The sequence below is a fragment of the Manis pentadactyla genome, chromosome 11 (assembly GCF_030020395.1).
Source record: "Manis pentadactyla isolate mManPen7 chromosome 11, mManPen7.hap1, whole genome shotgun sequence".
NCBI classification, from domain to species: Eukaryota; Metazoa; Chordata; class Mammalia; order Pholidota; family Manidae; genus Manis; species Manis pentadactyla.
In genome coordinates, this window is record NC_080029.1 from 32,511,474 (window position 1) to 32,524,439 (window position 12,966).

Sequence of the window (12,966 nt, forward strand, 5' to 3'; positions counted from 1 at the left end):
CTTTCATATATCCTAATTCCTGGCACTTTCTGTCAGTGAATTTCTTTCTCTAACTCCTTCACTTCTCAACTGATATACTGACATTTTTGCAGTTGATCAGGCCCACAAATATAAATTAAGCACCACTGTGTGCATAACCTATTTGAGGTCTACTTGCTGCTGTTCTTCAGTCCTGGAACCCCTTGGAGGAGCTTACCAGGACAGGTGGCAGGCGATTCCCAATATCTATCACTGCTGGACCAGCTGATTAGACCTTCCTCTTATAGGCCCCAAGAAGAAAGCCTAGGCCAGCACTAATGAGTTAGAGATGTTGAGTCAATCTTGCCCTCCTTCCTCCAACAACAATCAGGCTTTGTCAGGCTTAAGGTTACAGGGTTGGCCTGTGGCATCCCAGGAACCTGCTAAATCCCTTTGCAGGGTCAACTCTTTGAGCCTCAGTTTCCTCATTTGTCAGGTGTGTGTGGGGGGGCAGGTAGATCGCTCAGGGCCCTCCCCTCCAGTTTTCAGGATGCTGCCTAATGTGTACGAGGACAGTTCCAGCTTCTGCAGCGCGCGGGACGGGCAGGGGAAGTCCCTAGCCAGAGCGGTCCCCTGAGCCGGAAAGGACCCTGCGGTGAGGCGGGAAAGCTCTGTGGCCTCTGAGCGCCTATTGCTGGCAATAAACCGGACTCTCTGAGGGTAGGGGTCCGCTGGGTCGCGCCGGGCGGGGCCGGGGGGTGGGGCCAGAGTCAGGAAATTCCCAAGAAATTCCTTTCCATTCCGGCATTCCCCGCCCCTTTCTGGGCGCCAACCTCTCCGGACCCTGGGAAAGAGAAAATGAGATGCTTTTCGGGTTCCCTGACGTCCCTTCTCCAGATCCTGGCAGCTTGGGGCTTGGAGCGCGCGTGGGAGCGCCGAACGCCCGCGCGCCGGAGTTCCGGCCCTTCCCGCAGGCGGGGAGCGTGTCCAATCCCCGGAGGCTCCGGGGGCCCCCGAGCTCACTGCTCCCGAGCTCGGGGAGGCGTGCCCCAGCTTCGGTCCCTTTCAGCTTAAGCTAATGTCACATGAGCCGCGGGGGAGTGGGCACCCAGGGAGTGGGCGGGGGCGTGCGCGCCAGGAGAGGGGCCGCCCAGTCCACCTATATGCGCCGCGGCCGGCCTGACTGATGCCAGGAATTCCCAATGAGAGGCGATGGGGGGAAGTTTGGGCAACTCGGCCTGGCCAATGGAGAACCTCGGGAGGGCTCTGCCCCTTCCCCCCGCCCCCGCCCCCGCCCGCCTCGGCTCCCGCAGCTCGAGTGTGTCCCCCGGCTCAGTGTGCGTGGAGATTAGGTCTGAGCGCTGGCTCGGAACAGGCAGTGAGTGAGCTCCAGCCGCCGCCAGCAGCGCCGCAGCGGACAGGGCTTAGAGCAGCTAGCCCGGCCCCGCCAGCCCAGCCCGGTCCGACTCCCTCCCCACGCCGGGGCAGCCGCAGCAGCCGCCGCCGCCCGCAGAGAAGGTGGAGGAAGAAATCCAGCCCCTAGCACGCGCGCACCATCATGGACCATTATGATTCCCAGCAAACCAACGACTACATGCAGCCCGAAGAGGACTGGGATCGAGACCTGCTCCTGGACCCGGCCTGGGAGAAGCAGCAGAGAAAGGTCGGTAGCCTCTCCAGCCCGCCTCAGCCCCTTGTTCCTCCCGCGGTGGTCTCAGCTGCGGGCTCCCGGCTCCGAACGGGTTCCAAGCTTGCACGAGCGGGGGCGGGAGATGAGCGGCCGCTGCGAGGTGGGGTGTTGGGTTACAGGCGTGGGTCGGAGTGGGGAGAGCCGCTGCCCCGGAGCCCGCGAACGCCAAGCAAGGAGCGCGAGGAGGTGGGGCCGCCGGTGGGCAGGTTGTCTTGGGGCCCGCGATCCAGGCCACTCGGCTGTAGCCGCACCGTTTCCGTGCGGACAGGGCGCGGGGGCTGTGCTCGGAAGGCCGGGGCTGAGTCCCTGGCTCCGTAGCTGTTTGCTCAGGATCGATTTTGCCTTCCCTTTCCCGCCCCCTGGCCGCCTCTCCATATGGCGTGCAGTGGTAGTGCGCTTCCTGGGCTGCCCTGGGCTCAGTACCTGGAGGGGGCAGGCTGCTTGGGGGCTCTGCGCCTGCCAGCCCGAAAACCGAGGGGAAACCCAGCGACGGAGGGATTGGCAGCTGCCTGCCGGTCTGCCTAGAGGTGGACCTGCTGGAGTGGGGTTGGGGCTGAGAAAACTGGGGAGCATATGCTGGCTCCCCAGTGGGCCCTGTGGTAGCGGGGTCAGGACTGCAAACCGTTTTATTACTTAACTCAGGGGGTTGGTAGCTGCGAAGGGGTGTCTGTTCTCCTCCGACCCCCGCTCATTCCTGGGAGGAGAATTTGGGTAGCTGGATCTGAGTTGAGGGCTTCCAGGGCGAGAAATTGTCTCGGGGGATATTTGGGGGTCAGTCTTTGGGGATCTCTGCTTAGCCACCAAGCCGCGTCCCCAGGCGCCCTGATGCGGGTGCGCATTCTGCCACCGGGGCCGGGCCCGGGGCAGCATGGGACGCAGGCACAGTGGCCGGTGGCAGGAAGAGGTCAGAAACCGCTCTTGTGGGAGGGGTGGGGAGGGAGCTCCAACCCTGCCTCTGCTTCCTGCCAGCGCTGTTAGGTCTTGCCCCAGGCGGCCACATACCCTGAACACCCCCCCTTTCCCGCTGCCCGCTTCCATCCGGTCCCTCCTCATTTCATATTACCCCCCACCCCCGCTGATCTAGGAATGGGGGGGACAGGATGGCGCGTCCCTCTGGATAGTGCGGTTAGGGCTGGGCTTGAGGGAGAATGCTCATGTCCAAAAATGGTAACATTCATTCCCTTTTTTAAACTTAAAAGGGGGGGAGTTTAGGGAGCCGACTGAAGTTTTTTTTTTTAGCCAAAGGCATCCTGTATTAGCTCACTCAGGAATCCTAAGCCCTGAATCGGCGCCCTTTTACTCACTTCATCAGACAAGCAGAGGTAATTTAAAACACACTGCACAAAGGGCTTCCTCAGAGCCCAGCGACCTGACACCCATGCCTTGGCTTCTGCTGGCACAGCCCTGTAGGGGGACATTGGAAGGTTGTGGCCCCCGTCACCACCCCATTTGAGCCAACTTCTTTGCAGTGTGGCAGTGGCTTAAACACTCCTCCCCGTTCCTGTGGGCCCCTCAGGGAGAGCGGGGGAGGCCGTGACAGCCCCCCATTCACTGAGCTTATTTCCTGGGACAACTGGACTGTTGGTGGAGAAAAGGAGTAAGAAAGGAGTGGGTACTTTGGAGATTCCTGTGGGGGCAAGGCAGGGGTCCCTTTTTTAAAATTTTGGTCTGAAACCTTGAGAATAGATTTTAAATTGGATGGGAGGGGTTGAATTAGGGTGGTGGATGTTTTGGGATATTTAATGGGGAGAAGAGAAGAAATCCCTATTTACTGAGTATCTACTGGGTGCCTCGTTAGGACAGAAGTGACGAGACTGCCCAAGATTTAAGAATTAGGTAATTTTAAGGACTGTGGGACTACGTGGGGTTGGGGGTGGGGCCACAGAAACATTGATCTCCCAGCACTGAGCACTGGATCTGCACATAGTATTCAGTATTATTAAGTGAATACATCAAATGTATTTGGAGAGAAAACTTACATAAGTGCCTGCCTCCTCCCCTCCCCATATACATACATATACACACAGATACATATACATATATATATATATATATATATGTAAAACTCTGATCAGGGTGGTGGTGGGTGTGCACCAGGCTTCTGGGCAGCCAGGTGGGAACAGGGTCTTCTGGGAAATTTGGTTATTGGGTGCAAACTCAACAGTTCCAAGAGCTGGCATTGGCTGATGTGTGCCAGGCACTGTTCTCATCTCATCACATGTGTTGTTTCAGTTGTTACTCCCAACAGCTTTGTGAGCCAGGCACACATGAGGATGAGGAAGTGAGGGGCTGAGGGGGAAGTAATCAGCCCAGAGCCCCAACTGGTGCGTGGTGGGGCTGGGATGCAGCCGTATTCTGGGCAGGCCGTTTCCCCTCACTCGTTCCTCGTCGGTAAGGGAGAGAGGAAGGCTGCGCCTGGCATCCAGAGTCTGCAAGGGTCTCTGGGCCAAAGGGAGGCAACACCTGCTGTGGGGTTGGTGGAAGTGGTGGCACAGCAAAAGCTCTCCTGACTTGGAAAACCCAAGGTTGTTTTTTCTGCCGATAATTCTCTATGTTACCCTGCATTGGCCTCGGTTCCCTTGTCTGCAAATTGTGCCTCGTTTGCAGAGGTGGGGGGTAAGATGATAAAGCAGTGGTATTAGATGTGGGGGATCAAACCTAAAGTAACTTACTGCTTTTGACACTTTCCTCCTGCACTGTGGTAGGTGGGGGTTGAGTGGGACCAGAGCGGACAGGTGGACTGAGGCCCACGACTCCAGATGGAGGCAGGCGAGTGAGTATGTGGGAGGAGGAGGACGCAGCGCAGCAGAATACAAAGGCCACTAGGGGAGGCAGAAGCCCCTGTTTTTAGTCCGGTGCAACCATTACGACTTGTGAGACTTTGGGCAAGTCATTTCACTTCTCTGAGCTTTATTAGATTATCCAACAAATACTTTTCGAGTACCTTCTCTGTGCCAGGTGCTGAGGATAGAGACTGGGTGATACAGACGAGGTCCCAGGTCTTGTGGTGCTTTCTTTCCCTTCCCACCTCTGTAAATGGGCAACATTCTGCCCTCTGGCCATGCCTGGGCTCTTCCAGGGAGCAGATAAATGACCTGGGAGCAAGACCCTTGGTGAGTGGTAGGGCCTGCTGCAGGTGCCTGTAGAAGTGTGTGCAGGCAGGAGGCATGATTCAAGATCCTGCATCAGTTGGCTGTGGCACTTCTTAAAGAAGGCTTCAGTGCAGAGTTTACTCTGCTGGACTCCCTGCCTCCAGACACAAAATGCAGTGGATTAGGGGAGTTTACTGGCTTTCACAATCTTCCTGACCTTTGGGGCTGAGCTCCAAAGCCACCTTTTCTAGGGGCAGCAGGTGTGAATGCCCATCTTTTCAGAATGGCTGTAGTTTATTCCCTCATGTGCCTAATGCCCCTGCCCTTAGGTGCGTGTACCACGTGCGCCGGTGTCAAGCAGAAGAGAGCATAGACTCTGAGGAGCATCCTGGCTGTCCACTTTCAGGCTTGTGACCTTGGGATAAAATAATTAACCCTTTGGCCTCCAATTCCTTATTTATAATACCTCCACTTTCCCTGGGTTGGCTGGAGAAGATATGTAAAATGGCTCTTAAATCCTGGAGGCTCTAATGTGTTTTCCCACAGGTGCCAGCCCTGGGGTTTTTACATGTAGGAGCTTAATCAATATTTGTTGAGCTAATGGATGTTGAAATTAGGAGGTGGCCCTGGCAGGTGAATGAATGTGGTTGTAAATAAGCCCAGGTCCTGAGTCTGCACCCATATCAAACCAGGTTGCAGGAAGACAGGCTGTTTTGTTCATACATGCTGCTGGACTGCAAGACCCTCAGAGGAGCTGCGCAGGGCCACCAGTCACCGTGGGGGACTGCAAAGAGGGGAGGCCTGCTGTAGATGGGTTTACATGAAGAGGGACAGGATATCTGCCTGCCCTGGAGGGGAGGACAACTAAATGCCTGGTGGAAGTAAAGCCTGCAAGAGGAGAGAATTGACTCTAGCCTCCATCCTCACAACCCTCACGGCTCTACACTCCTGTCTGCTTTACTCTGTGCTGGTGTCCATGGGGACAGGGGCCCAGCCTGTCCTGTTCTCTGCTGAGTCTCTAGTGCCTAGCACGGGGTCAGGCCTGTAATAGGTGGTTAAGAAATAACGCTGAATAACTGGATAAATGGCATCATGTATGGCTCTCAGCTCCAGGCTGGGGGGTGGAGACGGATTAATGTTCCAGTCAAACCACCCCACCCTGGGGCTGCATCCTGCCTCCAGACTGCAGATAGATGTGCTCTGGGCATAGTGGGTTCAAATCCGTTGACTAGCTGCATGATAGCGGGGTGAATCCCTGCTGTGTGCCTGATGATGCCAAGGGGGAAATGGGGATAATTAGTCACTCCTGCCTAATATATTTGAGTGGAGGTTTAAACCAAATAATGTATGTGGTGACTTTTGCGTAGCATCTAACAGTAAGTGCTCAGTAAATGTTAACTATTTTGAGAAACCAGTTTCTATGGCCTTTACCCAATATACTTTGAGATAAAATATAGGATATAAACCCATCTTAGAGGGAGCCAAGATTGGCTAGGAGTATATGGGAGTTGCGTTGTTCTTGACTTTTGATCCTTAAGTCAACTCTGGCTCATTCAATGTCCTTTCCCGGTAGATCTGTGTGGAATCCCTTGCCTACTCTTTCCCTACTTCCTGGGTACCCAGTGTGAAGAGATGGATGTTAAAATGCCCAGAACCATTGTCAGCTGGTTATAGTTCATGTATAGTGACTTCAAAGTATGAATTTCCTCTAAGAGAGACAGCTCAGAATGTCTTCAGGCCATCCTGTTAAATAGCTGAGGGCATTCTTTGGGCCTTCCTACACCACCCAGGCATCTTCCCCAGCCCTGCTTTACTCCAGGACCTGTTGCAGCTGCTTCCTCTCCAAAACCACCACGTGGGTGTGCTGAGAACAGGTGCCCCCTGGTTGGCGATGTGATGGGGTGGGGGTGCTGGGGCAGCAGGGCTGTGAAGGCCAGCTGGCCGGAGTCAGGCAGGTGGGACTGTTCTGGCTGCCACTTAGGCTATCCTAAGACAGACGTGAGGCAGCCTGGAGCACTCTGAGAACCAGATTTTCCAGTTTTGAGGAATGGCGAGACCCTGAGGGGCTGTTGGTCCCTGGAGATGGCCTTGTAGGAGTAAGAGGCTAGTAGGCTCCTGCAGGATCTGTGGTCACCAGTCTTGTCAAAGGAGAAGGAGACAACTCATTTTCTGAGGTGACTCTTGAGGAGGGGCTGTGGGTGGGAGGAAGCTCTGACTCTACGACCTCTTCCCTGTGGGCAGTTCTGAATGTGAAGAGGGCAAACCAAATGGGGTGTTCTGTAGCTTGGGGTTTGTGGCTGGAGTTTGGGCCTCTCCTTCCATCTTCTCCAGGAAGGCCTGAGGCTGGGCTCCTGGCCAGTGACCACAAACCAGAAACGTGGCTTGAGGACTTGTCACGCTGAGACCTGGTACTGCCTGTGGGTCTGGAGCCAAGGTAGGGCAGCCCAAGCCTGACATGTGGCCTCATCACAGACCTGCTACTGTGTGTCTGCTCCTCCACCTTCTAGTCCCTTGATAGTGTGAGAACATGGATGATTTCTCCTTGTGGAGTCCGTCAATGAATGCTGCTTGAACCCTGATTAGGTATCAGATGCTCCACTCTCCTGGGGTCGTGGAAATCATGGTTTAGGTGGAGAGGGAACCAGAAAGACACAGAAAATCACACCAGACCTCACCAAGAATGGCCAGAGGCATGACATTGGCCACTGTAGGGCAGGGGCCAGCAAGCTGCCTGGAGTGGTGGAGAGGGGAAGAGCTGGCAGCTTTTGTACTGCATGTCCAAGGATAGGCGGGGTTCGAAGATTCTGCTGGGAAGCCTCCTCTTTCCCTTGCATGTGTGCACGTGTGTGTGTGTATGTGTGTGTGTGGCAGGTAGCACCAGCAGGGGAAGGGGAGAGGGCTGGATGGGCAGAATGGGGTAACAACAACTGCAGGGACCTTCAAGCTACTGCAGGCTGGGGAGCCCTCTGCATTGTTCTTGCTCATCGTCTCCTTTCCCATTCTTTGTCCCTCCCAGAGCCGACCTCTCCCCTTTTTGAAAGGCCAGGCTGTTTTGTTCAGCTCACAGGTCAGAGCCCAACACCTCTGGGCAGGTGGTGTTGGGACCATCTCAGCCAGTTAGCCCCACCGAGTTGTGTCCACGTGTAACCTGCCCAAGGTTTTCCTGGGACCTGGTATGTAGCCAGGGGCTGTGGTATCAGGGCACCTTCCCCATTGGTCCTGCTTTTATCCCCTCAGAGATGGTCAGTGGGCCCACATCTCTGCACGAAGGGTTCCTGTGAGTTGGACTGCGTTATTCCCCAAGGATGCTGGAGAGGCCTGGAGCCCGCCAGCCAGAGGTGGTTGGGTGAGTTTAGTCTGCAGCTCCCCAGAGAGCTCAGAGCTGAAAGGCTGTGGGCAGAGGAGTCCCCCTTAGCCCAGTTCCTTAGTCCTGGCCAGGCTGGGTCAGCTATGATTTGGCTCGTGATTCAGCCCAGGTTTCTGTCTTCATCCACCGAGGCGCCAGCATCCTGCTAAGTGCTGATTGCCCAGATGTGGTCCTGGCTGAGGCAGGGAGCCTTGGGAGTGGTAGGGGCAGGAGACCCAGCAAACCAGGGCTCAGGGCCCCTGCTGAAGGCTCACCTATGTGTTACCACATCAAGGTTTCTCACTGGTTCCCAGGCTGGGTGTCAAGTCCAAGCACCTGGAATCCCTTGTTCCCAGTGGGTGGGGGTTAAACATACAGAGAAGGCTGGTTGTGGAATCTCCTCCCTGCTCCGCTGCTGTCCCCTTCCTGTCCTGGCTGGGATTATCTGGCAGGATCTCCAAACGAGAGTCTGGTGTAGAGATGCCTGGGCCCCGAAGCCACATGGGCAACAGTCACGACCCCCAACCTTCCCTGTCCATGTGCCCCATTCAGCCACCCCAGGGGGCACCATTGGTGGCAGAGGGGCTGGTGAGAGTGCAGGGCCTTAGTCTAGCTCTAGCCCCCTCCCGAGAAGTGAGCAAAAAACAATGGCAGTTCCTGGCAGCCTGGACAGGGTCATCTTCCCAGACCAGGTCCAGGGGCTGGGCTGGACTTTTCAAAAGTCATGGTGGCTCACCCTTTCTGAGCACTCTATCAGGCACTGTCCTGGAGACTCTACATGCATGAACATGTCTAAGTCTGTGAGGTGGGCACTACTATTGTCCCCATTTTACAGGTTAGAACTGGCTCAGAGCAGCTCCATTTCCAAGATCATATAGCCGGCAAGAGGTGGACCAGGGATCTGAAGCCAGGCGGTGTGGTTCTAGTGATTGTCTCCTTACCACTTTGCTCTGCTGCTTAGGAAACAAATGCTTGCACATCTAGGAACATTTTAGCAAAGCCAAACATATACAAAACAAACCCAGTGATGAAAATGTCCTTGAATTATGTAGTGGTGAGGGTTGTACCATCTTGGGAATGTACTAAAAATCATATACTAAATCTACTGAAATGGAATTGCATGCTTTAAATGGCTGACTTTTATGGTATAATAATCATATCTCAGTTAAAGAAAGCCTCAGAAAATGCTAAGTAATATAAAGGAGAAAATGACAGTTGCTCATCATCCCACCTCCTGGAGGTAAGCACCCCCACAGGCGTTTCTGATGCTCTCGTTCCTCTTCCTCATCCACGTGTCACCTTTTCTCTCTTGCTCACTGTTTACTGTGCAGTCAGGGATCAGGTTCATGGTGAGTGAGTGGGAGAACAGAAGAGGAAAATAATCAAAAAGGGCAGCTTCTCTGATGTGACCCTTTTCAGGACAACTGCTTAAGAATAGATCACAGGTAGGCGCAGGCAAACGGAAGTCTGGGCCGGGGAGGAGAGTGGCTTTCCTTATTTCCTCAAGGTGAGTCCCTCAAGGTCAGTCCCTTACCTGCACCTGTAAACCCTATTGGACAGGGCTCCAGGGGTGGAAGGGCGGTGTCCAAGTGGGCAGCTTTCCCCAGGCATGGAGAGGGCAGAGGAGGGCTAGGGTCCTCCGCCAGGAGGCAGCTGCACCACTCAGGTTGCCTAGCAATAATGGGAAAAGGTGACTTAGCCACTTCAGAGGCAGGAGGAGAATAAAAGGCAGCTGGGGATGGGACTGGGAGTAGATGCAGAGGAAACTGTTGCCCTGGAAACTGCTTGCTTGGTCCTTGGCTACAGCAGGCTTCTCATGGGCTGGGATCTGCTCTTCACTGACAGGTTGTGGGACTTGTCACACAGAGGGTCTTGGGGTGTGGGAACCCCACTTGCACGCAGCCTGTTAGCTGTTCTGTCGACAGCCTCATTTAACATTCACAGCAGCCTTGTAAGGTATGTGGGATGATCATGCTTGATAGATGAAGATCCTGAGCTTAGAGATATAAAATAACATGCTCCCAGCTTCACAGGGAGAAAGGGCTGGGAATGAAGGTGCCTGTACCCTTAGTCCTTAAAGGGAACCATTTGTGTTCGTTTAAGCATTTCACAAGCCCAATATCTGGGAGGTATGGAAATATCATCCACCTCCTGGTAAGGGAAGAGAAGATGAGAGAAGGAAGGCTGGAAAGGAGAAACCTGTTTTATATCAACCAACCAGTATTTATTAAGAACGTCTTGGTTCCCCAAATAAGTAAGAACTAACAGTTCACGCTGATTGAGGGCTGCACGGTTTGTTTGGATCACCTCAGTCTACCAGATAACCCTTTGAGGAAGTTACTGTTCTTTTCCTTGTTATGGACAAGAAAATTGAGGCTCAGAGAGGTTAAGTAACTTGCCCAAGACTGACTAGCTAGTAAGCCAGGTTATGAATGGACCCAGGCAGATTGACCTTGGAACTCAACTCTTACCCAGAAGTAGTGGCACACCTTTTGCTATTCTGGTGTTTATGTTTTGAGACACAAGGTTTATATAAATGAAATAATAAGGAGCATCTCAGGGTAGTATATAATCAAGTACTCATTATATGATTCACATGTAGCTTTTGTTTCCATTAATCATGATGAGCAAATTTGTGAGTTTTATCCCCATTTTACAGACAGGGCAAGTAAGGCTCAGAAAGGTTAAGTGACCTACCAGCGTCTCTTGTGCAGCCCGAATGGAGTAGAGTTGGTTTTGAATCCAGGTCTTTGGAGGGTCTGCAAGGCTAAGGGGGTGGGCCTGGGCCTTCCCAAAGTTACTTTTCTTCTTTGAAAAGATAATGAAGGGTTCTCGTTATATTTCTCCACATTCTACAGTAGGTGTAACTGTCAGACTCAGCCCCTGAACCTGGAGGACCTCACATGTCCCTGGTGGCCTTTTGTAGAGCTGACCCCAGCTGTTGGAACTGGCTTCAGGGCTCCAAGATTCAACCCTGTCCCTCCTCCCCGCGTCTCCCCTCCCCTGCCCCCCCTCCACCCCCTTTAGTTCCTTCAGTATCACCTGCTCGCCTTCCCTTTGGTCACTAGGGGAACCTAACAGGCCATGAGCTAGGTAGCTGTGCCTCAATGTTTATTTTGATTTTAGAGGCCTGTGCATGTGAAACACAAAGTAGGAGGTTCTTGTTCAAGCCTTGAGACTGTTAAGGAAGTTTTGCGGGAGAAGGTCTGGGGGCTGAGGTTGGGGCAGGCAGCTCTGGCTTTCAGTGCAGCAGGCTGGGGGCCTGCCGAAGGCTGGTCTTAAGGGGAGAACAATGCCCTTCTTGACCTCCAGTTTTGAACTTTTCCCCCCAAGGTCTAAATCAGAGGCCCCATGTGGTCCAGCTGACAGCTGAAAAGCGATCCTTGAGGGAAGGGAGCTTTTGGAAAGGCGGCCACCTCTCTACCTCGTTTTTCCTGTTTCGTGGTGGCTGGTACTGTGGGGCTGTTCAGAGCGTGGTCACAGGCCTGTGATTTGAGGCCAGGCCAGGGCTGGCAGGGGAGTGTTTTTATGGGCTTGAAGATTTGTTTTCTAAAAGCCATCTGTAAAGCTGATTATAGACCGATGGGAATAGAATGGAATCATGCTGACTCTATTTTCAAATCAACTGTAGGTGAGATGACATGAGGGGTGGGCACATCGAGGTGGGTGGCCTCCTTCAGGCAGGTCTCCTAATGGAACTTGGCTTTCCGTCTTGGAGGAGAGACAGCAAGCCTTGCATGTGGGTGGGAGGGGGCTTATCACAGTCAGACTATCTATTCTCCTTATTCCACTGTGGGAATGTCCACATGTCACAGCCTGTGGTTTGGGGTGGAGAGAGAAGTGGAGCTTTTAATTCTTCTAGGTCCCAACACCGGGAAATAGGATCCCTACCACCCAGCCTGTGGGGGCCTAGGGGAGGGGCAGCACTGTTGCTGAGGGCCTGCTGTCTGGACCTCTGTCCTGCTGTCTGGACCTCCTCATCTGTCCCGTCTACAAGTGAGTGAGGGCACATGTGTGTCTCTGGCTCTGAGAAGCCCCTCTGTTGATTCTGGCCGCTGCTTTGACGCTGGCAGAGGAGTGGCTCCCTTTCAAATACTGAAGACATCCTCCAGATAACATATAATGGCACTTGCCAGTTGAATTCCCGATATTTCAGAAAGGCCTTTCCAGGAACCCAAAGTGCTTTTCCAGACTTGGCCCGGGGAGCCGGGAGATGGAGGAGGCGGCTCATGAATCCTGCTTTCCCGGAGCAGGGGAAGCGGGGGCAGACCCCTGGTTTCCTGCCCTTTATCCCGGACACAGCCTGGGACTGTGGGGAGGTATCTTTTTCATGTACGAAGCCCAGAGGCCTCTTCTGAGAAATTTGGACATTTTCCCAAACTTTAGCCTCAAAGAAAGCCACCTATTTTTTTTTTTTTTAAGTTAAGCAATAGTTAATTTAGAGATTCTTTATACATAATTAGTTTTTTTAAAATTGAGGATTGCTACACTGGGGTCTTAGTTCAGTGGGGCTGGAGCCCTCTTAATGGGGCTGCTTGGCACTGGCAGTGAGGCCACAGTGAGACCCAAAGGTGCCCTGTGGAAGTCCTGTCCCCAGTTCCCTTTCTACAGAAGCTGCTGGGGTTCAGAAGGCCCAGCTTAGGCCCCCCTTGTGGCCCAGGGGATGGGCCTGGGAATGTGGAGCTGAGCATCCATCCCCTTCCATGTTCCAGGCTGAACCGACCTGGTCCTGTGCTGTGGGCCAGGCATGCTTCTAAATGTTTCCCAGACATTAATTTAATCCTCACTAGACCCTTATGAGTTAGATTATGAGATAGTTTAGCTGGAGGCAAGGAAATTAGAAAGGCTTGCAAAAGCCCAGGAAGCTACATCTGTTTTTT

General features: G+C 53.6%; 1 protein-coding gene across 3 annotated transcripts in view; it reads left to right on the forward strand.

Annotated features, from left to right (window-relative positions):
- The first annotated feature begins 1,254 nt into the window (after positions 1–1,254).
- The window catches only part of ACTN1 (actinin alpha 1), a 94,114-nt gene continuing 82,402 nt past the window's right edge, over positions 1,255–12,966 (forward strand). For 2 of the 3 annotated variants that reach the window (XM_036913391.2, XM_036913392.2), the window contains exon 1: positions 1,256–1,621. In XM_036913391.2, the coding sequence (XP_036769286.1) occupies positions 1,517–1,621 (105 nt within the window). In that variant the 5' untranslated portion in view covers positions 1,256–1,516. Of the gene's footprint in view, positions 1,622–12,966 lie in introns of all 3 variants that reach the window. The other variant, XM_036913393.2, reaches the window with a different exon arrangement.